This window comes from Centroberyx gerrardi, chromosome 14 (genome assembly GCF_048128805.1).
Source record: "Centroberyx gerrardi isolate f3 chromosome 14, fCenGer3.hap1.cur.20231027, whole genome shotgun sequence".
NCBI classification, from domain to species: domain Eukaryota; kingdom Metazoa; phylum Chordata; class Actinopteri; order Beryciformes; family Berycidae; genus Centroberyx; species Centroberyx gerrardi.
Window position 1 is genome coordinate 1,518,753 of NC_136010.1, and position 25,000 is coordinate 1,543,752.

Here is a 25,000-nt window from a genome sequence, read left to right on the forward strand (position 1 = left end):
CTGCTTTGAGGAACGGTTTTCCCAAACAAAGCTATGACTGTAAAAATATTATAAATTACTTTGAGTCCAGTCAGTTGTTTCTGCTAAAGGACTTTTATTGGTCGGACGGAGCGTCCAGCGTAGTTTAGCTAGCCAGCGATCTTGATAGATCAGACTGTCTGTTAACGTTAACTGCAGTCACATGATGCTGTCTGTCTCAAACCAGATAGTTCAAACAAACTTTATTAGGAAGCTTCCTAGTTAGGGAGCAAGGAAGAAGGAAACGACCTTCCCAACGAGGCAGAGCCATTGTTTAGAAACAAATTGACTAGCTAGCTAGCTAGCCCAGCTGAGTCATGTTAGCTCAATCAGGGAAGCGATTTTTCCACTTGATGCATTTTTGATCAGGATTGTTTGGTTTGACAACTGACTTGACAGCGGAGCCGCACACGACCGGTGTTGACCTGCGGCCCGCCCCTCATCGTGAATATTAATGAGAATGCCTGGGAAAACTCATCATTACATGGCGTCCCTTTGCCATCTTGGGCGAGCGACAGTTAGCAGGACTGGCTGGCCGGCAGCTAGATGCTAACTAGCCGAGCTCAGCCATGTTGGCTCCTTGGGATTCACACCGAGCCAAGAGACGGATCTAACTTGACAGCCTGGAGTCTTTCATGTGGATCTTCTCGGGTTTTTTGCTCTTCTTCTTGTCTTTTTAAAAACTCTGTTGTTTTCTGTGTTATTTATTTTTATTTACTTTTGTCCGGGCGGTGTGACAGATTTTTGTTTCAGCGCATCTTTCTCTGGAGATACCTTGATATTTTTGACTCGAACATTTAACTCATTACTTTGCGAACTGTTTTGATGGCGGACGTCACGGCGCTTGACTGCACTCTTCAACTGACTAACACTGGGTGTGCTTGATTTTTACTCCCAGATGAGCTTTTTCCTCTCAGTATTCCTGGAGGTTATAAGTTCAAAATCCTTCTTGTCTAACCAAAAGCATCGGTTTTGTAAATTGAGTGCGTTTGGATTTTGGAAACCGACTTCGTCTGGAGGCCCACGGAGTGACGGGATCCCTTCAGATTTGACTGGACATATAAGGCCGTCCCCTCTGCTCTTATTGGCCGCTCTTAAAGGCCCCTCCTTTCTCCCGTCATTGGACCGATTTCCTCCACGTTGGTTTGAACGGACCAATCACAGAGAAGGAAAGATATTTGACCTGAGCTGCAGTCGCTCAGTGTTTTGGCCTGGATGGGACATTGTGGCTTTATTTAACGCCAGAGTTTTTACACAGCCAAGTTATTTCTATATAAATATCTCTATATTAAACATTGTATATTTTATAAAGGATTCTTTGAAGCGGAAGAGGACGACGCGTTCAACGTCTTTTTAACTGGAGAAGAAGAAAGAAGAGGATGACTTTCAAAATCTCTAAGCTGGAACTGAACTGTTGTACTGAGATTCTGGAGGAGAAACGCTGCAGACAGAAGAAGAAGAACAGAGAATAAAACGCTTTAATATGACAGAGAGAAATCTATCAGACTTTATTTTGATGGTTTCGTGGTCACATTCCTTTGGCTTGGAGGAGATGTCGATAGAATCTTTTATGATGTTTTATTGATAGATGGATGGATCAATAACTTTGATTATCATGTCACTTTCTGCATTCATTCCAGGTGTTGATTTATGTTTGATGACTCTGTGATCAATGAATCTGTTGTCTGGGTTTCCTTAAAGCTTCTTAGCAGTAAGATACCTGATGTAAAACATTCAGTCGTCTGCAGAAACCGACGCAACTTTACAGCAAAGTTGCCTCCGGTTTGCAGGAGAAAGTTTTCACATGAAAATGCTGGAAAAAAAGTTTTGCGGCAAACTTCTGCTGAACGTAAACCACACCAACATCACCAAGACACTTCCTGTATATTTTTGTACTTGGTGATTAAAACCCTTTCTGATTCTGAACATTTTTATTGTTCCTGACGCTCTTTCGCGATGTGAATTTTCCACAATTAAGCTGCAAGTTTGCTGCAAACCTTATTTTTTGGGAAGCGTTCCATAAACATTTAACTGAGCAAAGATGAACTTAGTATTGACATATTTTTTAGAACAACAAGTTCTTTTCTGTCCTTCTCCTGTCCACATTGTAACGGACGAAACCGTTTTAATCCGGTGTTACGCGATCGGAAGCGGAAACAGGAAGACGTCTCCATGGTGCAACCAGGAAGTGTTCGCGTTAACTCAGTGGAACGCCCACATCCAAGATGGCGAACGCAAGGCCAGTTGTTGGCGTTAACAAGTTGCTTTTCTCGTTATTTTATCATTTATCATTCAGGAACGAACAACAGATTTCGCTTTCTGATGTAAATTTCTGATGAAATGTAGAAACGGTGAAGAAGGTTAGCTTGATCCCCGTTTCGATCGCGGGCGGCGTCTTTTGACTCTGAAGACGCCGCCCGCATCGAAACGTTAGTTTTACACCTAATAAATAATTACCCAGTGTGCTCCAGGATCCCAGGGTCAAGTTTACTTGACCCTGGGATCCTGGAGCACACAGGGTAATTATTTATTTATTTATTAGGTGACTTATGCTGTTTCTCCATAAGTTGAAGTCTGATTGAAGTTAAAGCTACACTAAGCGAGTTTTTCTGACCACTAGAGGGAGACAGAAACACATTTTGTAAACACACAGCAAAGCTCCTGTGCTACAGAAGCCCTTAAGGACAAACCGTGCATAAAGGCTAACGGCTAAAATAAACGTACCTACAGAGAAATATCTCCAGTCACCGGTCTCACTTCGCCAGATTTTCCTCCCGCTGAAGGTCACATGACCCACAGTGACAAGCGAAGAGGCGGGCAGCAGGTTTACTAGTTGAAAACGTTTCCTCGCTCGCTTCATCGATTCGCCGTGACCCGGCCGGCTTCGACAACAAGCTTTAGGAAAGAGGAGAAAACAACAACAAGCTGCTGCTGTGTGGCTGTTTGTTTACATCGTCACGTCTCATGGAAATCTCCACGTAGCACGCTAGCTTCAGGACTGGTTACAGGGTCTGAACTCGCTTAGTGCAGGTTTAGAGTAACTTGTTCACGACAGCAGTTGACTTACAATCTCCATCTTGAATCGGCGTTCCGACGAGATAAACACGTCGAGCGCTTCCAAGTTGCAGCCGCCGTTGCGGACGTCTTCCTGTTCTTCCTGTGTCTTCTGACGTTGGCGTAGGAGTGAATACAGGCGGAAGTTCACACCTTCCTTCCTCCGGCCGGCCCTGAAGCCACCGCTCTGACGCCTCAGACCGCTGCCGGGCGAGGAAGGCGGGAAGGACTTTGTTGTTGCTGAGAAAGTGACTTCCTAACAGTGAATGTTTTCCTGCCGTACAACTGGATGTTTCTGTCTCCAGGGAGAGCGCACCTGTCATATTTAGATCAACTGTCTGTCTGCCTGTCTGTCTGCCTGCCTGTCTGTCTGCAGCTGGGTTGTTTCTGTCTTACAAGGCGTCGTCCCTCGAGTGTTTGGAGGAATAGAAGGAAAACAAAGATCTGAGGAATTGTAAGTCTGGAGATGATTCAGCCGGAGCTCAGCAGGGATTTTGAGTCTCCTCAGTACTACAGGAGTAGCTTTAGGTTACTGTGGTACTAGCTGCTGGGATGTTGAATCAATTCTTATCTTTGTCTTGACTGACATTCAAGTTAAAGGGAAACTTTGCTATCAGAGATTTCGTTTATTTTTCTTCAGCTTCCCTAAAATGCCTGTTAGCTTGTTAGCATGGTTAGTATTTCTCATTAAAACCAATGTGCAAAGCTAGCTGCACTGCAAAAAATCTCCCTCTTAACAAATCATTTAGTCTGTTATTGAGTCCTAAAATTGTAATTTTCTTAAAACAAGTGAAAAAATCTGCCAGTGGAGTTAGATCATTTCACTTGTTTCCAATGCAAATTAACTTGTTTCAAGAATTTTGTAGAATGAAGTTTCATTTTCTTGATAGAAGTGCAGTGATCTGCCTTGATCTCTCCTCACTGGCAGAGTTCTTCACTTATTTTAAGAAGAATTTCAGAAGATTTGAAAGTTGAATATGAGACTAAATGACTTGTTAAGATGGACGTTTTTTGCAGTGTGCAAGTGTTGAAGTATCCCCCTTTTTAAAATTTGTTTTAATTTTGTTCACCAGATCCAAAGATATCCGATTACACCGATATCACAATGCAGCGTCCGTCAAAATGATGTCATCCAGTCTGGGTGGAGATTAATTTACCTCCAGCCAGGTGGAAAGTTCGTCTCAGTCCAGCCGTCGTCCGGATCACTTTGTATTTCCAGGTATGAATGTGGCTGGTAAAATAGTGATGGTGGCTGGTGAATTTTGGAATCGACCAATCACTGCACAGATGGGTTAAAAAAAGTTAGATTCCCACCCAATCAGAGCCTTTCCTCACCTCCCCTTTATATTTCCTTCAGTATCGTCTCTACTGTGCTAACAGTCGGTGAACACACTTTGAATACTGAAAAAAAAAAAAATCCTTTGGGTGCTTGATCTGTCTTACAGTGATGTGTGCACTTTTTGAGGGAATTGAAGTGTAGGGTGAAATAAATCAAGCGCACCTCAGTTGGTTCAGCTGTTAGAAACCAGATCCAGAGATTTCCCAGTTCAGAACAGAGAAAGTGATTTGATGATTTCCTGTGCTGTTCCACCGGAGGAGACGGTTCAAACAGCCACGTGAAAATTTAGCTTCGCTTCGCCATCGCTGGAGAAATTCAGCAAAGTTGCTGCAAGTCTGAAGCAACTAATATTTATGCAAATTAGTTTGTGGCAAATGTCTGGCTCGTGGCAACATAGCGGGAAGCTAGCTGGCCTGCTGCAAAAACGCCACGAAGTAGCTGCAAGTTTTCTAAGTTTTTATCTCTGTTCCCCCAAACATGAAAACTGACTTTTGGAAATCCAAGCCTGAATCTGAACCTGAGAACATTGTGTTTCTGTACATAGCCTGTTCCACCCTGACTTCAGTGGAACGTATTGTGCTTTTATTAACAGACTGTTGTTGTTGTCGCTTTTAACGCTAGCGGAGCTCTGTGGTTGCCATGGTGACCTGACCTGACTGTTGTTAACCCCCAGGTTGTTGTTGTTGTTGTTGTTGTTGTTGTTGCTATGCGGAGCAGATGAAGCTCCTCCAGTAAGCCTTGTAATGATGATGATGATGATGACGCTGTAAATGTTTTTATCTCAAAGCTTCTCTGTGTGATCTGGAGCGACCGGCTGCTGGCTCCGCTCACAAAGTGCTGTTAGCTTCACAGACAGGAGGGGCTGGACCGGGTCCGGGGGCTGGACCGGGTCCGGGGGCTGGACCGGGTCAGGGGGCTGGACCGGGTCCGGGGGCCTGGACCGGGTCCGGGGGCTGGACCGGGTCCGGGGACTGGACCGGGTCCGGGGGCTGGACCGGGTCCGGGGGCCTGGACCGGGTCCGGGGGCCTGGACCGGGTCCGGGGACTGGACCGGGTCCGGGGGCTGGACCGGGTCCGGGGGCCTGGACCGGGTCCGGGGGCCTGGACCGGGTCCGGGGGCTGGACCGGGTCCGGGGGCTGGACCGGCTGATTACTGATATTTTTGTGCCAATATTCAATATCTTTTAAATTTGACTATTTTCACGCTAAAAATCCCAATTTATTTACTCTTTCAGGCTGGAAAAGCCTTTAGAGCATTTAGAGCATCATGGGACACTAAAACTCTCCACTGAAACCAGGATGATAATAATAAGAAGAATAAAACGTATTCATGCGTATTTGTACCTCAAGTAGAATCAATTGAGGTTAAGGGCTTCCCATAGACAACCAGTGTAGTATTGATCAGTTCTATAGTAAATATGTAATCAATCAAGCTGCATCATATCAGACTGGAGCAAACATGGCTGCCACTGTAAACAGTTTACTGATACAGATGAGACGAGGCTTCGCCGTGAAGTCTCCACTGTTTAAAATAAGAGACTAAAGCAAAACAAACTGATATTTTTAAACGTCCCTGAGATCGATTTTACAGACCGGATCCTTCAGATTTGGAGATCATGACTGAGGAGCTTCAGGTCATTTTGTTGTTTTGGATTCACAGCGGTTTGGAAATTAACTCTTCTCTTGGTTTCCTCTGTCTGGATGAAAGAGCCTGGAGCTTTTCTTTGAGCCGACCTGGTGGAGTTCAGGATGAAAACGGCCGTAGATCTGATATTCAAACTCATCAAGCTGATTTCCAGATGTCACGTCTCTCACTGCGCTCAGAGACACTTTGCTGGTTTCAGTTTGTTTTCCTAATTTCATGATGGTAACGTTTCAAAAGGTCAAAGAAGAGAGCCGCACTGATGGAAAAAGAGTTTTGATATTGTCACTTTTGAAAGTTTTTCATCAGTAAAACTGCATCATTGACTAAGAAATAGAAAATCTTAAGAATGAATACAAGAAAAAGATGTAGATGTTTTTACAGTTTACCTTATTACAGTATATTCACGAGTTTCAAGTAAAACATCTTTGAGTTACAGCAGCAAAAACACATTTCTAGAAACCAGAGCAGTGAGATCGTCGCAAATCTTTAGAAATCTTGAAATCAGCTTTCTAAGTGTGAATTAAGGATCGGATCGGTTCCCGGTCGTGTGATTTCCCAGGGTCGGTGGGAACCTGAACGCAGCACCAAGCCATTCTGTCCGCTCACCCGACTGTTCTCTCTTTACAGCATGACTAGTTCAGTCTATTTTTATATAAGAGACCGATGCGGTTTATATTATGTACGAAGTTTTCAGAGTGACAAAGCCTTAAAGATTTTAGGTGGAGAGTGAAGGAATTGTTCATTGTTCTTGAATATTCACAATATGCATCTTTCAAAGCATGTGTGATGCGATGATTAAAAAAAAAAAATAAGCCATTTATTATTAAAGTAGAAGTTGACTTTGTATGACGAGCATCGTGCTTTGGACGAAGGTTAGAGTCGACCATCAAGCTAACTTCTCTCACCAGCAAAACATATGATTGTCTGTTTCTGAACACAGTGTTTTATATTGGTTGATTAACAGCGTTGCATTCTGGGTAGTGTCCAGACTCCCATCTTTTAATTCAGCGCCAGCCGAGACGCCATTTTGAAAGAGTCGGGTCGGCTTTGCTGGAGACTTATCTGTATCACGCTGTAAAAAAAACGACGTGGCACTTTCAACACAAGCAGCGGTCTGATGTGAAACGGGCAGCGACTGATGATGTCATAACTCAGAAAACATACTTTTCAACTCTTTCTTGGGGTTTTTGGTACAAAACAGACACCATCTCCATAACTTTCCTCCAATATTGGAACAGTGTATGAACATCTCCAACTACTCACAAATATATAAACAAACAAGTAAGATCATTTAAAAAAAAAAAAAAGTCACAGAAGAGGAATATTTTCAATATATTTTGACAAGTTATTATCCAGCAGACATGTTGGATGTGATAAATCTGGTGAAGCGTTTCGACACGACAAACCCGGCTGTCTGCGTGTTTTGTCATTTGAAACTCTCAGGTGGTTTGAACAGGCGTGAAGATCTGGAGGATCATGAAACTATGAGGAGAAATTGAATTTGAATTATATGCACTGAATTTCTGTGCGAGTCTTGAAACTGAATTCCAGGATTGGTATCAGATTGTTTCTCAAGTGAAATTGGAAAAAAAACAACAACTTTGAAATACAGTTTTGTAATGTGCAGTTTAAGTTAACAGTTTCAAAATGACTTCAGACTTAAGGATGGATTTTGTCCACGCACTAAGAACCATCTGTAACGCCTCATGTTGAGAACCAGTGTTTTGTCTCAAACCGTCTGCTGTGTTGAAACTGACGGGTCGTTCTTTAGAGTGTCAGATGATGTCAGATGATGTCAGATGATGTCAGATGATGTCAGATGATGTCAGCACCAGCCGAGCCTGGCTCCGCCTCCGGTTCAGCTAACATGCTGCTGGACGAACGGCGCTTCGTTGTTGGGATTGTTTTCAGCTCATGAACTTTTAACAGGTTAAATTTTCTGAACTCACAGGATCCAGTTTCCTAAATCTCATCTGAGCGGTGAGGGAATTTACCCGGAGCCTCTGTCTGACAGCCGGGTCGCTGAAGGCACCGTTGTTTTTTGGGGTTTTTTGCGGGGTATTTTATTTCTTCTGACACATCAAATTTCTAGGCTATTTATAAAGAGAAGAAGGATAATAACAATCTTACTCTTAATAATGATGTTATTATTTAAGCATAAACAAAAGCCATTTGGTGTACTTTGCTCATTCCTGCCATTTCCAGGAAAATGGAAATATCACAATATTTCATGAATATTGCAATATTTTCCGTGGTATTGAATATATTATCGAATATCGGGCCAAGCTTACTGCTGACTGTTGTTTGATGCTAATATCTGTGATCTAGGAATTGAAGCTGATTCTGCTGTCGAGTCTCATTAAAAGTCACTAAGAGCATCTGTAAAAAAGACTCTAATATAAACGTAGATTTCGCTCAGCAGCAGAGTTTATTTTCAGGAAGTAGCTGCGTCCCCCGAGGGCTTCAAACTGTCCCAGAATCCTCAGCAGCACGGCTGAAACAGACAGAAGGCTCTGGAACAAGATAAATTCAATGCTAACTTTCCTTCGGTGTTTGGGAAACTGGGTCGCTGTTTAAATCAATATTCCACTTAATTTTAACATGAAAACCAGAATATAATCTACTCGCCAAGACCAGATGCAGCTGGACGAGGTTGTAGCGTTCGGATTTTTACTTCCCATTCATTTGAATCAAAACTTACATCGAAGTTGAATCTGTTCATTGCTACGAACTCGTCCAGCTGCAGCAGATTTTGGTGAGTCGATTATATTCTGGTTCTCATGTTAAAACTCAGTGGAAAGTTGCTTTCAGAGCGTCGCTCCTGCTGTTGGGACAGGAATCGAACTACCGACCGTTCATGAGTTCTCAAAGACGTTCCAGACTGTCATTGACCTCCTATAAGAGCTATCTTCTAATTGTAAATGGGCTTTTCTAGTCAGCAGGTTGTTTGTGGAAATCTTATCCTGTATATAAATATAAATATAGTATATATATATTCTGTACATCTGTGAGAAATGTCGATCATCTCCAGCCTGACCAATGGCAGAGGGGGATTCCTGATGACGTGTTGTTTCTGTGGCCTATCGTCGCTGTCAGATGTGCGTGGCCCCGCCTCTCCCCGGCCGCCATTGGCTGACCGGGGGTTTATTGATGTAAAGGGGCGGGGCTGCCTTTATTTTTCTGAGACAATGTTCCAAATCTAAATGTATTTACTGGAAAAAAGAGACAGAAAACCTATTTTTTATGGACATGACTTTACTTTTTGTTTGTGTAAATGTTCTACAGATTATTCCTCTTGTTTTCTACGAGCTGAAACTAGAGCTAATACAGAGAGGAAGGTAATAAAACCTATTTTGTTCTGTACAGTCTGGTCTGTCTGCTCAATGATGTCACTGTGGGGTGTGTGTGTGTGTGTGTGTGTGTGGGGGGGGGTTTTGGGTGAAATATTCCTTTAAGGTCCAAAAGTCCTAACAAGTACAGTATTATTGGCAGAAAACAACTTGAGGACATTTAGCAGCATCTTCCCAAAGAAAAGGTTCAGGGTTAAAGGTCAAAGGTCAGGGGTTAAAGGTCAGGGTTAGTACGAGGTTTAACTCATTTAGTTCTCATGGTCGAGTTTAGAGTTCAGGTCTGGCTGAGCTGAGGGAAGAAAGTCAATACAGAATACAACAGTAGGTAATAAATTGTCACAAATATTTATATATTTGTGTGTGTGTGTGTGTGTGTGTGTTGCAGGCTGTGTCAACATCAAAACCCCAGGGAGACAGTGAGTAATGTCTGTGTGTGTGTGTGTGTGTGTGTGTGTGTGTGTGAGGCGGCTCATTAAGGAGGAACAGAGAAATCGACTCAGCAGGACGTCCAGTACCACACACACACACACACACACAGTGGTGTTTGATACAGTGACTTGTCAGAGGGAAGAGAGGAGCGAGGGATGAAGATGATGATGATGATGAAAGGATGGAGGCGTCTGGGAGAGAGTCGATCAGGAGGAAGAGGAGGAGAGAAAGAGATGAGGAAGGAGAAACTCAGAATAGAAACGGAAGTTATTTTCTGAAGCTGTCAAGACAAGTTCAGTAGACCTGATGAGGAGAGAGAGGAAGGAGAGAGGAAGAGGAGGAGAGAGGAGGGGAGAAAAAGATGGAGTCACTCAGAATAGAAACAAGTTATTTTGTGAAGCTGTTCAGTAGATCTGATGAGGAGGAGAGGAAGAGAGGAGGAGGAGAGGAAGAGAAAAAGATGAGGAAGGAGCAACTAAGAATAGAAGCAGCTTTTATTTATTTTCTGAATTTGTTCAGTAGATATGAGGGGGAGGAAGGGGGAGAGAGGAAGATGAGGGAGACAAGGGAAGGTGAATCATTGAAACAAATTCTAATCTGTTCATTTCACTTGTTCGCAGCTCTAGTAGAGGAGAGGAGGAGGGAAGGAGACAATAAATAGCAGGAGGAGAGGAAACGAGGAGAGAGGAGGAGACTCAGATTAGAAAAGTTATTTTTACAAAGATGTTGGTACAAGTTCAGTTCAGTAGAGCCATCAGATCTGATTAGGAGAGAGGAGGAGGAGGAGAGAAAGAGGAGAGATGTTTTAACATGACTTTTTTGTTAGGAATGATACAAGTTCACTTCAGTAAACTGCAGCAGAGGAAAGGAAAAGAGACAGAGTGATGATGGAGGAGGAGGAGGTGAAGGGGGTGAAGAGGAGGTGAAGGAGGAGAATGAGGAGGGGAAGGTGAAGGGGAGGAGGTGGAGGAGGAGGAGACTCAGAACAGAAGAATCTTCTTGCTCATTTGTTTTGTGAAGCTGTTAACAGCAGTTCAGTTCAGCAGAGTGCAGCAGATCTTATTAGGAGAGAGGAGACATGTGAGGGAAGGAGGAGAGGAGAGGATCAAAGGGAGGAGAGGAGGGAGAGAGACTCAGAATAGAAACACGTTTTTCTGAAGCTGAGAACAATTCCTCAGTCTGCAGTAGCTGCTGTTAGAAACACTGAGACAAGGAGAAATAAAACTTCCACAGATAGACTTTCCAGTAGAAACCAGTTAGAGGGAAGAAAAGGTTTTCAGGCACGTGTTCATCACTGACAAGACCTTTCTTAGTGTAAGGACTCACTGTCAAAGACTTATTTACACTGCAAAAGATCCACAAGACTGTAAAAGACTTATTAATACTGTAAAATATTTATCAAGACTGTGAAAGACTTAAACTGGGGATAGATTACACATTTTTCAAACCCACATTGGCAACAATTTGACATTGGCCAGAGTCTGCAGTAGTCCAGGGTAGTCCGGGGTAATCCAGGGTAGTTCAGGGTAGTCCAGGGTACTTCAGGTAGTCCAGGGTAGTTCAGGTAGATCAGGGTAGTTCAGGTAGATCAGTGTAGTTCAGGTAGTTTGGGGTAGTTCAGGGTAGATCAGGGTAGTTCAAGGTAGTTCAAGGTAGTTCAGGTAGCCCAGGCTAGTTTAGGGTAGTTCAGTGTAGTCCAGGGTAGTTCCTGGTAGATCACGGTAGTCCAGGCTAGTTCAGGTATTTCAGGATAGTTCAGGTAGTTCAAGGTAGTCCAGGGTACTTCAGGGTACTTCAGGTAGTCCAGGGTACTTTAGGGTACTTCAGGTAGTCCAGGGTAGTTTAGGGTAGTTCAGGTAGATCAGGGTAGTTCAGGGTAGTTCAAGGTAGTTCAGGTAGTCCAGGGTAGTTCAGGGAAGTCCAAGGTAGTTCAGGTAGCCCAGAGTTGTTCAGGGTAGTCCAGGGTAGTTCAGGGTAGTCCAGGGTAGGTCATGTAGTCCAGGGTAGTCCAGGTAGTTCAGGGTAGTCCAGGGTAGTTCAGTGTAGTCCAGGGTAGTTCAGGGTACTTCAGGTAGTCCAGGGTACTTTAGGGTACGTCAGGTAGTCCAGGGTAGTTTAGGGTAGTCCAGGGTAGTTCAGGTAGATCAGGGTAGTTCAGGGTAGTTCAAGGTAGTTCAGGTAGTCCAGGGTAGTTCAGGGTAGTCCAAGGTAGTTCAGGTAGCCCAGGGTTGTTCAGGTAGTCCAGGGTAGTCCAGGTAGTTCAGGGTAGTCCAGGGTAGTTCAGGTAGTCCAGGGTAGTTCAGTGTAGTCCAGGGTAGTTCCTGGTAGATCACGGTAGTCCAGGCTAGTTCAGGTATTTCAGGATAGTTCAGGTAGTTCAAGGAGGTCCAGGGTAGTTCAGGGTAGGAATTTTCAATAGCCAATGAAAATTGAGTTTGCAACAGACGAAGGAAGAGGGGAAAAATACGGAAGTTTACCATCCAACGTACGTGATGGCTGAGCCCGGAAAGAAAACGAAACCTGAATGTCTTCATGCAAATCGCAGCACAAACCACAACTGCTGCAAGCCATATGGGCTGCATGTTTGTTTTGGTATCAAAATATCATGGAAAAATATATTCTCACCAGTGCAGGTGTTCCACGAAAAATGATATTCTCAAGAGAGAACTACGTCCGCTTATTGTCAGTCTTTTGTTTACGGTATATGGTCTTTAGATTTGTGCTCCTCATGACAGCCGTTACTGTGTCTCACAACAGACTGAAAATCTGCAATATTCAGCTGTTAAATTTTCGCTGCTCAACCTTTTCATTGTCACTTATGATTGGAAAAATCTTTTAAGACTGTAAGTCTTATAGACAGCTTAAGACTGTGAAAAACTGAACACTGAAGGACTTCCACTGAACATTTCTGTTTGTTTATTTGTTTATATGGACTGATGCCATACAGTGATGTATGGTTATATATACACATATTAGCTATATCCATTTATGATGGTAAGACGGCACATCTCTCTCTGGCATTTTATAATACATCACATTATTATATCAGCAGTGCTTCTGTGTATGTGTGTCGAATGTTGTAATTGTTTTTTGAACCTTTATTTCTCGGGGAAAGTCGTTCGCTCTGTTCCAGACACTCTGCTGACTCAGCAGGAATAATCTGATCCCTGATCAATACTACGACCTGCAGAACAATCACCATGACCATTACACACACACACACACACTTACAGGATGTAGTCACCCTACCATTACCACTGCCCTCTTCACACACACACACACACACAGTCAGTCCAGCAGTGATCAATACAGCGACCCAGAGGCCGAACAACCTGACGAGTCGCTACAACCTGAAAATATCTGCTGACCATAATATATACAATATCATTATAATAACCTTTATTCATGGACATGAACACAAAAGAGATCAAAGCATAAAAAATGTGAACAAATTAATAAAGAATAACATAAACCCACGTGAATGTTGACGGGGTTATTTGATTTGATTTGATTTGATTTGATTTGATTTGATTTGATTTGATTTGATTTGACGCTATTCAGTTTTGTTGTGTTCTATTTAGTTTTATTTGCTTTTTGTTTTCAGTTATCCACTCCAGGGAGAGAGATGGAGGGAACAGAGAGAGAGACAGAAAGAGAAATTAAAACAGATGACAAATAGGGAAAGGTGACAGGAGACAGGAAAATGGAGGGAGAGGAATGAGAAGAAAGAGGAGGGAAAGAGAAACAAGCTGGGAGACAGAAATAAAAACAGGGAGACAAAGAGGGAGACGGGATGATGAAGGGATGAAAGAGGAGTAAAACTACAGGAGAGGAAGAGAAGAAGAAGGGATGCTGTTGAGAAACAATCAGGAGAGGGCGATTACATCAGCGACCAGCAGGAAGAGAGCAGCTCAACTTACACTCAACTAACATCTGACTTGATTTCATCTTATTTTATTTTAGGGATAGAGACCATGGTTAGAGTACAGGGAGGGTTAGCAATAAAATGCTACCAAACCACTATACCATCAAAATATGCTAAAACAATATTATACTGTATAAATCTGTGTACTACTATCACCAGCTGTTAATCGCCATGATTCAACGTTAGCTAGCAGGTTTACTAGCAAGCTAATTGACGTCATCTTGTTAGCTTTGATGGAAAGTTCCCTGCTATGTATCTGGAACTTCCAAACCAGGAAGTTGTGTCCTTTTGGATGCTGGGTAATTTAGTGTGGTAAACGTAAATTCTATAGATTGAATTCCAGTGAAATCAGGCCGAGGAATAAATATCAGTTCAGTCTGTAACAGATTTCAGGATGGAAACCGCACAGTTTGTAGTTTACTGACATCAAATAATCTGTGATGTAAAGAGACAGGAGGGAAGCAGAGGCAGTGTGTGACTTGTCCTGTGATGTCACTGTCCTGTCCTGTGATGTCACTGTCCTGTGATGGCACTATCCTGTCCTGTGATGTCACTGTCCTGTCCTGTGATGTTACTGTCCTGTGATGTCACTGTCCTGTCCTGTGATGTCACTGTCCTGTCCTGTGATGTTACTGTCCTGTGATGTCACTGTCCTGTCCTGTGATATCACTGTCCTGTGATGTCACTGTCCTGTCCTGTGATGTCACTGTCCTCTCCTGTGATGTCACTGTCCTGTGATGTCACTGTCCTGTCCTGTGATGTCCCTGTTCTGTGATGTCACCGTCCTCTCCTGTGATGTCACTGTCCTGTGATGTCACTGTCCTGTCCTGTGATGTCCCTGTCCTGTGATGTCACTGTCCTCTCCTGTGATGTCACTGTCCTGTGATGTCACTGTCCTGTCCTGTGATGTCCCTGTCCTGTGATGTCACCGTCCTGTCCTGTGATGTCGCTGTCCTGTCCTGTGATGTCACTGTCCTGTTCTGTGATGTCACTTTCCTGTTCTGTGATGTATCTGTCCTGTCCTGTGATGTCACTGTCCTGTTCTGTGATGTCACTGTCCTGCCCTGTGATGTCACTGTCCTGTCCTGTGATGTCACTATCTTGTCCCACTCGCTCCTGATGGGAATTAATATTTACTTCTCTGTTAATCCCAACTAAGCTGGATTTCAGAGGCAGCAGGACTTCAGCCTGGGAAACACACACACACACACACACACACACACACACACAGGTTAATGCATCTGAATGGTCAGATCTGTGTGTGTGTGTGTGTGTGTGTTAACCCTCTAAGCCTTGTTAAGTCACAGTTGACACAGCAGTGATCATATTCAGACCTTGAGAATATAAAAGCAGGGTTAGCAGAGAAAACAGCAGAGAAAAACACCAGGAAGCAGCTGAGCTATCTTCATCATCATCATCATCTTCTTCTTCTTCATCATCTGCATTGTATTTGCTTAGTAAAAAAAAGTGATGCTGTTTTTGATATAAACTGATCTGAGTCAGAAGCTCCTGTTTTAATAATAGCAATAATAGTAATAATAATAATAAAAGTTGACAAAGTTCCAGACATGAAAGACAGAAACAAGTTGAGACAATAGAAGAAGAAGAAGAAGAAGAAGAAGAAGACAACAACAAAGACATACAGTGACTGGTGAGGGGGGAGGGGGGGTGTTTTGGTGTGTGTGTCCTGGGGTTGTCATGAGATTATCTTTGTTAAGGAGGACATTGCCCCACCCCCCTCCCCCGCCCCGATGTGTGACAGAACCTTAAAGAAAAACTCCTAAACCAAACAAAATCATATTTTAACAAAGTCTTCAGTAAACATCTCTGATTGGATATGGATAGAAACAGGAAAACGGATTTCCTACAGTCCCACTATAGCAGCGTTCTCTCTCTCTCTCTCACACACACACACACACACACACACACAGTCAGCCCAGTGATGTATTATTGACAGGTGATGTCTCACTCTAAACTGGTTTCTCCCAGGTTTGGTACTACTGAGAACTGGATGGAGGCTGAATGTAGGTCTGGTCCAGAGAGAGACACTGTGTGTGTGTGTGTGTGTGTGTGTTTCTTCATGTGTGTAACAAAGAGATTGTGTGAGTGAGAGAGAATACAGAACTACAGAAAGAGAAAAGTTGTGTGTGTTCTGTGTTTTGCTGTTTTGTTGTTTATTCCCAGCAGATTTTCTCTAAAATGTGTGTGTGTGTGTGTGTGTGTGTGTGTGTGTGTGGCATCTGGCCAGTGTGTGTTGTCCATTAACATTTGGGACTAATGCCAGAGAAACACACTCCACAGCTGGCAGATATCACCACACACACACACACACACACACACACACACACACACACGCACACACAGGCTTAGTACAGACTGACATACATTTCTAGAGAAAGCAGGCGGTCAGAATAATGACACATTAGGCCGACCGGTCGATGGAAAGCGATGCTGTGGTGTGAAGCATTATGGGAACTGTAGTCCTGTACTGAGCTCAGGCTGTTAGAAACACAGTCTGGAGACAGATAGATAGATAGATAGATAGATAGATAGATAGATGGATAGATAGATAGATAGATAGATAGATAGATAGATAGATAGATAGATAGATGGATGGATGGATAGATGCAGCAGTTTCCTTCTCTCTGAACTATTGTCATCCTCATCATCATCTTCATCACCATCCTCATCCTCTTCACCATTGTCATCATCACCATCATCACGAACAACAACCATCACCATTAATATTCATCACCATCATCATCATCGCCAACTTTATCACCATGGTCATCATCATCATCATCGCCACTGACATCATCACCTTCATCTTCAAAACAGCTGTCATCAAGATCTTCATCCTCAGCATCCTCTTCCTCCTGCTGACAGTAACAGTGACTCATCTGGACGGAATCGCCCTTTACTGCCCATCAATAACATCAGCTGCTGCTCAGGTTACACACTGCCTGTCTGTCTGCCTGTCTGTCTGTCTGTCTGTCTGTCTGTCTGCCTGCCTGCCTGTCTGCCTGCCTGCCTGTCTGCCTGCCTGTCTGTCTGTCTGTCTGCCTGCCTGTCTGTCTGCCTGCCTGTCTGTCTGTCTGTCTGTCTGCCTGCCTGTCTGTCTGTCTGTCTGCCTGCCTGCCTGCCTGTCTGCCTGCCTGCCTGTCTATCTGTCTGTCTGTCTGTCTGTCTGCCTGCCTGTCTGTCTGCCTGCCTGTCTGTCTGTCTGCCTGCCTGTCTGTCTGCCTGCCTGTCTGTCTGTCTGTCTGCCTGTCTCTCTCTCTCTCTCTCTCTCTCTCTCTCTGTCTCTCGCCCATAGATACTAATACAATAATTTAATATAAAATGTGCACAAGTAGAAGCAAGTTTAACATTCAGACAATATTTACAGATATTTTATAAGCAAATAGAGAGAGAGAGAAATAAATAGAGAGACAGAGAGAGATAGAAAAATAAACAGAGAGAGACAGAAATAGAGAGAAGCAGCGAGAGAATCTGGAGCATTACGTCATGTTGGCAGACCAGTCACGCCCCCCGTCCCCTCTCCCCCCTCCCCTCCCTGCAGCATCCGGGCTCTGATTGGTCCATCTCCGGTGGCCTATTAATCCCATTGGCCGATCCGGCTCGGCTGCGGACCGGAGAGAGGACAGGCCTTCCGCTGCGAGAGAGAGGGAAGCCTGGGATAAAAGGAGGAGCAGCAGGAGGAGGAGGAGGAGGAGCAGGAGGAGCGGAGCGCAGCCGGACACATTCTGCTTTCTTCTCAGTGATAATCCCAGAATAAGAACCGAGCAGCTGGAACATCTGGAGCAAGAAAATCTGTTTTTCTTCAGTTTTCGGATGAGATTTGGTTCGGAGCGGCGGAGCTGCAGGCGGAGCGGAGCGGAGCAGAGGTGAGAGCATCATGGGCGTCTTTCCTCTGACCCGACGGTCCGCACACAACTACAGCACAACTACACAGATTATTATAGGAATATTATAGAGATACCATAGATATCACATCCCAAAATATACCGGGAAGACTACCAGATTACAAATTGTCATAAAGTATGATAAGGTCACTGCAAACTCACTGCTGAGTGCTATACACACACTGTAAGACTCTATAGGAATATTATAGGGATATTATAGGAATAGTATTGTTTATATTGAATTTTATTTTATTGTTTATTTTATAGTGATACCATAAATACCATAACCCAAAATGCACCGGATAGCAGATAGCAGTGTAAACTATGATAAGGTCACTGCAAATTCACTGCTGAGTACTATAGACACTGTAAGACTATAGGAATGTTATAGGGATATTATAGGAATCGTATTGTTTTTATTGAATTTTATTTTATTGTTTATTTTATAGTGATGCCATAGATGCCATAACCCAAAATATACCGGATAGCAGGTAGCAGTGTAAACTAACAACTCACTGCTGAATACAGTAGACACACTATGAGACTCTATAGGAATATTATAGGATATTATGGAAGATAAAAAATACCACAAAGTACCATAACTAAACACTGTAAACTCCTTACTGAGAACTACAGATACTCATAAGTCTCAGTAGGAATGTTATATTTTTTATAGTAATATTATGGATATCATGTCTCATGTACAGATACTAGATAACTGACTGTTGAGTGCTGTAGACACACTATGAGTTCCTATAGGAATATTATAGGAATATTCATATTATTCTAATATCTATTTATAACAAAGAAGATGATTGTGTGTGTGTGTGTGTGAGAGAGAGAGAGAGAGAGAGAGAGAAAGAGAGAGAGAGACAGAGCGAGAGAGCGAGCTTGAAGACAGTAATAGTAATAGTTTTTGGTCTTGGCTAGTAGTTTTGGGTCAGGACTAGTAGTTTTCTGTCTGGGGCCTGGGCTAGTAGTTTTTGTTCTGGGCTAGTAGTTTTTGGTCTTGGCTAGTAGTTTTGGGTCAGGACTAGTAGTTTTTGGTCTTGGCTAGTAGTTTTTGGTCTGGGCTAGTAGTTTTTGGTCTGGCCTAGTAGTTTTTGGTCTTGGCTAGTAGTTTTTGGTCTTGGCTAGTAGTTTTGGGTCAGGACTAGTAGTTTTTGGTCTTGGCTAGTAGTTTTTGGTCTGGGCTAGTAGTTTTTGGTCTGGCCTAGTAGTTTTTGGTCTTGGCTAGTAGTTTTTGGTCTTGGCTAGTAGTTTTGGGTCAGGACTAGTAGTTTTTGGTCTTGGCTAGTAGTTTTTGGTCTGGGCTAGTAGTTTTTGGTCTGGCCTAGTAGTGTATGGTCTGGACTAGTAGTTTTTGGTCTTGGCTAGTAGTTTTGGGTCAGGACTAGTAGTTTTTGGTCTGGACTAGTAGTTTTTGGTCTTGGCTAGTAGTTTTAGGTCAGGACTAGTAGTTTTTGGTCTTGGCTAGTAGTTTTTGGTCTGGGCTAGTAGTTTTTGGTCTGGCGTAGTAGTTTATGGTCTGGACTAGTAGTGTTTGGTTTTGGCTAGTAGTTTTTGGTCTGGGCTAGTAGTTTTTGGTCTGGCGTAGTAGTTTATGGTCTGGACTAGTAGTGTTTGGTTTTGGCTAGTAGTTTTGGGTCTGGGCTAGTAGTTTTAGCTCTGTGTGTGTGTGTGTGTGTGTGTTTCACTCATTGAAACTGAGTGTACTTTAGCAAAACTGTCACTGTTCTGCACAGTGTGGGAGGGAACTATCAAGTGTGTGTGTGTGTGTGTGTGTGTGTGTGTGTGCGTGTGTGTGTTGCACCTTTGTCTCAGAACAAGTAAAGATGAAAGCAGACCTGACCTTGAGTTAGCTTTCCTCTCCTCTCTCCTCTTTCTTCCTCTCCTCCTCCTCCTCCTCTCCAGTGTGTATGACACTCATCTCTCTCCTCTTTCTCTCTCTCCATCTTCTATTCTATCTCTCTCGCTCTCCACTATCCCTTTCTTTATCGCTCTTTCTCTGCTTTCCTCTGTTCTCTCTCTCTCTCTCTCTCTCTCTCTCTCTCTCTCTCTCTTCATATTCACTCTGACAGCAGTCAAGGCCGCTGAGACGAAGCGAGAGAATGACTCAGAAAGGGAGAGACTGATTGAAGGAGTTTTAGAAAAAGAGAGAAAATTCGACAGAGTGATGGAAAGAAAAAGAGAAAGTGGGATTAGTTGAGATGTTATGTAATAATTCTTCTCAAACTTTACCAGAAAAGTAGGTCAGTTAACACTCGGCTGGTTATTAAATCAAGTCTGGAAACACACAGTTCAGATTTGAAGAGTTTTCACAATAACACAATTTTATTTCCTTCAATTAACTAGATACTGATCGATAGAAGCTTTACAGTTTCCTCTCCAACCTGACAGCAGCTGAGTCTCATGATGGAGGAACATGTAGAACTGTGTGTTAGTTAATAAAGTGTAAATCTGTAGAACTGTGTGTTAGTTAATAAAGTGTAAATCTGTAGAACTGTGTGTTAGTTAATAAAGTGTAAATGTGTAGAACTGTGTGTTAGTTAATAAAGTGTAAATCTGTAGAACTGTGTGTTAGTTAATAAAGTGTAAATCTGTATGAAGCAGCTAGAAACAGAGAGCAGCTGAGTCAGCTTGTTGTGGTGTGGCTGTAGATCCATTCAGTAATGTTCTCAGTAAAAGTGAATAGTGTGATAAGGTGGATTTGGTTACTGTGACACAGTAAACTGTCTTGTCTTTAGCCCTCCAAGATGGCCGCCAGAGGGGGGGGGATTTGTAGAAAAATGCTGAAATACTGAATGTGTTTTACTGACTGACCGCAGCGCTGTGGGAAAATAGAACTCATTATTCATATAAACCAGACTGAAGATGAGTTTTCAGGAGAACCGACATTAAACCAGCGGAGCCGGAAGGAACGTTCCTCCTGTGGGAATCAGTCCGGCGTCTTTATACAAACAGACTTTTCAGGCCGACTTCCTAAAAAATGAAATAACTCCAGTAGATAAAGCTTTTATGTTGAAAACCAACATGTTCCAGCTCAGCACACACTCTGAGGAGAAAGGGTTCTAAACGGAACCACAAAATGGTTCTTTAGGCTCATACCACAGCAGAACCCTTTATAGTGCTGTAAAGAAGCTTTTTAGATTAGGTTCTCTATAGCACCGTGCTGAAATTGATCTACATAGAACCTTCATGGTGTAAAGAACCATTTAGAGCATATGAAATGCTCCAAACCAGCAGTATTAAAAGAACCTTTTAAGAACCACACTGGGTTCTTTATTTCTATTTACCAGTTTATTTATTTTAACCAATCAGAGGGTTCTTTGAGTCATTACTGTTCCATACAGAACCACTACCTTAACCAGAGAACCCTGGAAGAACCCTTCTTTATTATACTTATTAATATATTTATTATACTAGATAATACATATATTCCATGACATTCAAAATGGCCGCCTCCTCCAAGATGACTCAGCAGGAGGAAGCAGAGCGGTGGAACCATCGCTACTCATTTAGAAAGAAAATAAATGAGTAAAGATGTAATTTGTTACTGTGTTCGTTATATTACTTTACTAAGTGATCCGTTATGCTAATTGTTTGTTATATTCACATTAACAACGTTAACAGAAGACCGATCAGCTGCTCTTTAAACCAAACCAGTTCTTTGGAATAACAAGAACCCAAAAAGTTTGAATGGAAAATAAATAAATTGCCACAAAAGCGTATATAGCTTATATAAAAAAGACTTAATTTAACGAGCCGATTGAGCTTCAACATGGTAATGAAGCAGAATAATGAATCTGCGTCTCGTCGTCTCTGTCGGAGATTCAGGCTGAATCTGGCCTGAGGAGGCAGAACATCAAACTGCTGACTTCACAGTTTCTGGTTCCCTCAGCAGAACCACAGGAACCAGAGGAACCAGAGGAACCAGAGGAACCAGAGGAACCGTCACCGACGGGCAAAAACCACCAGTTTGTCGCAAGAATGCTCATTTACTTTCTGACTCCCATGTAGATTTGTTTATGTCCATTTTCAGTGCAATTCAAATTGTAGGCCTACTGTCTCATTTATTTTGCAGACAGGCAATAGAAACACATAGTGAAAGCAAGTAAAAATAATAAAAAACTCAATAAAACAAGTAACAAGCTGCCATCCAGACGAACATCATGTGAGAAACTAGTTTGAACAGTTTCCATGACCCAACATGCTCAACACATTCCACACATAAATGATAATGGAAAAAGAAAAACACCAAAAGTCACTGATGTTTTTTATCCATGACAGCAGTGATTTGTTGTTGTATGTAATCCATCACATCCTGTGTGGTTTGTTTTATTTAGTCTCCATCTTTTATTTAGTCCCCCCCCGTGAGAAGGCTCCGCCCCTCTGAGTCCAGCACCAGTTAGTCTTCTGCATCCTCTTCTTCTTTTATCACTCGTATTTAAAACGTCTCACTTCTCTTCATAGCATTCTGTTCCATCAGCGCACGGCCATCTTGGTTGGAAAATAACAGGTGACTGTAACCAGATGACAGCCACAGCCAATGAGCTGTGTGCATGGTGAAGCACCTTACTGGTATGAAAGGCTTGTGACATTATGGAAGACTATGAATATTTTATCACTGTGTAACTAAACTAAACCAGAGCTGACAGGTTTAAAGAATATTTCAGGCTTCCTGTTTTAATCTGTATTTTAATCTGCTCCTCATCTACCAGCAGGAACACTGGGTGACCTCTGACCTTTCGCCTCCTTATTATTGGTTGCTTGTAGTGTTGGTGATGTAGGAGCTGAAGCTGATTCTTCTGCTGACCTCAGTCGAGTCTCTGTGGATAAATGACTATAAAGGAATATAAATGCAGATGGTAGATCTGATCGTGTAGTTTCACTTTCTGGTGTTTTGTGTTTCCTCAGATGGACGAAATCTCATTTTGGAAGCAAACTCCTTGCATGAATCTCTGGTTATTATTAGCATGTAGTGGTGCAGGTCTGACTGCAGAAACAAACACCCACCACAGAGAGGGGGGGGGGGGGGGGGGGGAGAGAGAGAGAGAGAGAGCGACAAAGAGAGAGAGAGAGAGGGAGAGAGAGAGTTAATTAGCAGCGTGGGTTAGTTTGTTCTATATTTGTGTCTCCTCCCACCTTGAAGAGGTTATGGGTGTGTGTGTGTGTGTATGTGTGTGTTGTCAGCTTGGCTGTCATTGCAGCCTGGACGAACAATGTTGAGTTGAAGATGGTTCTATGTGTATGTCAGCGTGTGTGTGTGTATGTGCAAGTGTGTGTGTGTGTGTGTGTGTGTACATGTATGTCCGTCCGTCCGTCTCCATCAGTCTGACCGTTCATAGCTAATTAACCGTCGTCTCCTGCTCTCCTCCAATCACAGCGTCTGCAGCAGGACACTTAACGAGGCGCTCACAGCTCGTTAAATAATTAATATCTCATCAATATTCCATCTGCTGAGCGGGGGGGTGGGGGATGGGGGGGCAGGAGAGGAAGAGAAAGGAGAGGAGGAGATTTGTTCAGATGTTAGAGAGGAGAGAAAACGCCTCAAATCTGTCGTTAACAGGAAGAAGGCTGGTTAGATATTTAGTGTTTCACTTCTCTACGAAGATGTATTAGTTACACCAAATAAGAAGAAGAAGAAGAAGAAGAAGAAGAAGAAGATCAATTAGTTAACAGAGAGAATTCGTTCCATTTGCTGAGTTCCAGTGAAAATGTGAAGTCAGTTTGGCATTCAGCTCGGCTCCAGCTTCAACACAGGAAACCAACATCAACAACACACTGCACACACACACACACACACACACACACACACACACACACACACACACACACACACCATACCTGTCACATTACACACAGTGAATCAGTCAGAGTGCAGACAGGAGTAGCTGTTATGTCGGTTATATTTGGCAACGTTAGCTAGCTAGTTAGCATAGAAGGTTAGCAGCTGTAAGTGGAAGTTCACACTTCAGATGTGTTGAAACGTTTCCCACACAGCTGCTGACAGGTCTGACAGGTCTGACAGGTCTGACAGGTCTGACAGGTCTGACAGGTCTGACAGGTTTAAGGTGATGTGATGCTGAGGATCAAACTGAAATGTATTCTCAGGATTATAAACATGATGAAAATAAAGCTGAGTAAAGTTTAGTGAGCTGTGTGTTTGGCAGCAGAGTGATGATGCAACTAAAACCTACGAAGGTCGAGAAATAGTTTTCATCACTGTCTTTGTCTGTCTGTCTGTCTGCCTGTCTGTCTGTCTGTCTGTCTGTCTGTCTGTCTGTCTGTCTGTCTGTCTGCCTGTCTGTCTGTCTGTCTGTCTGTGTCAAATTAAAGAGAGAGATGCATTAAAAAGCCTGGAAGTACTACAGTAGATGGTAGTATGGTGTAGTATTACTGTAGTACCGTCTGTCAGATTTCCGTCCGTTTTGACGGACAGAAAGTTCAACCAGCTGAACTTTTTCTGGACGGATTCGTCAGCGTCCGTTCAGCCAATCAGATCGTTCCTACGTTGGTTCTGTAGAAACTAGCGGCGAACACAGAGGAAAGGCTGGTGGAGCGTTGGGATGACTGCAGGTTTCAGATCAGTTTCTTATTGAGTTTATACAGTAGAGTCTGTTTCTTCGTTATGAGCAAAGCTTCCTGTTCTTCTGCCTCGCCGCCATGTTGACGCTCAGAACAAAACAACACACAAATCTATCATCAATAGTTCTGTCTGTTTTCTGATGGATCGGGTTAAAGCACGTGCACGCTGCTGGACACGTGCACTCCTCCAGGAGAAGACAGCAGGTAGTGGATTAACTGTCTGACCTGCAGCTGTCTGCTGCTGCTCTGTTTTACTGATAAACTCAACAAGGTGATGATCATAAACTACAACTAAAAGTACAACTACAACTACTGCAACTAAAGCTAAAACTACAACTACTGCAACTAAAGCTAAAACTACAACTATAACTACAACTACTGCAACTAAAGCTATAACTACAACTACTGCAACTAAAGCTAAAACTACAACTATAACTACAGCTACTGCAACTAAAGCTATAACTACAACTACTGCAACTAAAGCTAAAACTACAACTATAACTACAACTACTGCAACTAAAGCTAAAACTACAACTATAACTACAGCTACTGCAACTAAAGCTAAAACTACAACTATAACTACAACTACTGCAACTAAAGCTAAAACTACAACTATAACTACAACTACTGCAACTAAAGCTAAAACTACAACTATAACTACAACTACTGCAACTAAAGCTAAAACTATAACTACAACTACTGCAACTAAAGCTAAAGCTAAAACTACAACTATAACTACAACTACTG

The 25,000-nt window shown here is 42.9% G+C and overlaps 3 protein-coding genes across 3 annotated transcripts in view; all 3 read left to right on the forward strand.

Moving 5' to 3' along the window:
• The window catches only part of elk1 (ETS transcription factor ELK1), a 28,434-nt gene extending 26,476 nt beyond the window's left edge, over nucleotides 1–1,958 (forward strand). Inside the window, exons 11-12 of the mRNA XM_078288200.1 lie at nucleotides 1–76; nucleotides 112–1,958. The exon at nucleotides 1–76 is cut by the window's left edge and continues 934 nt beyond it. The gene's annotated coding sequence lies outside the window, so the exon portion shown is untranslated. The remainder of the gene's footprint in view (nucleotides 77–111) is intronic.
• uxt (ubiquitously-expressed, prefoldin-like chaperone) overlaps nucleotides 1–25,000 on the forward strand; it is a 363,866-nt gene that overhangs the window by 37,146 nt on the left and 301,720 nt on the right. The window contains exon 7 of the transcript XR_013507161.1: nucleotides 23,882–23,978. The gene's annotated coding sequence lies outside the window, so the exon portion shown is untranslated. The remainder of the gene's footprint in view (nucleotides 1–23,881; nucleotides 23,979–25,000) is intronic.
• Nucleotides 16,544–25,000, forward strand: part of LOC139922579 (leucine-rich repeat neuronal protein 1) — a 22,306-nt gene continuing 13,849 nt past the window's right edge. Inside the window, exon 1 of the mRNA XM_078288050.1 lies at nucleotides 16,544–16,645. Coding sequence (XP_078144176.1) covers nucleotides 16,544–16,645 — 102 coding nt within the window. The remainder of the gene's footprint in view (nucleotides 16,646–25,000) is intronic.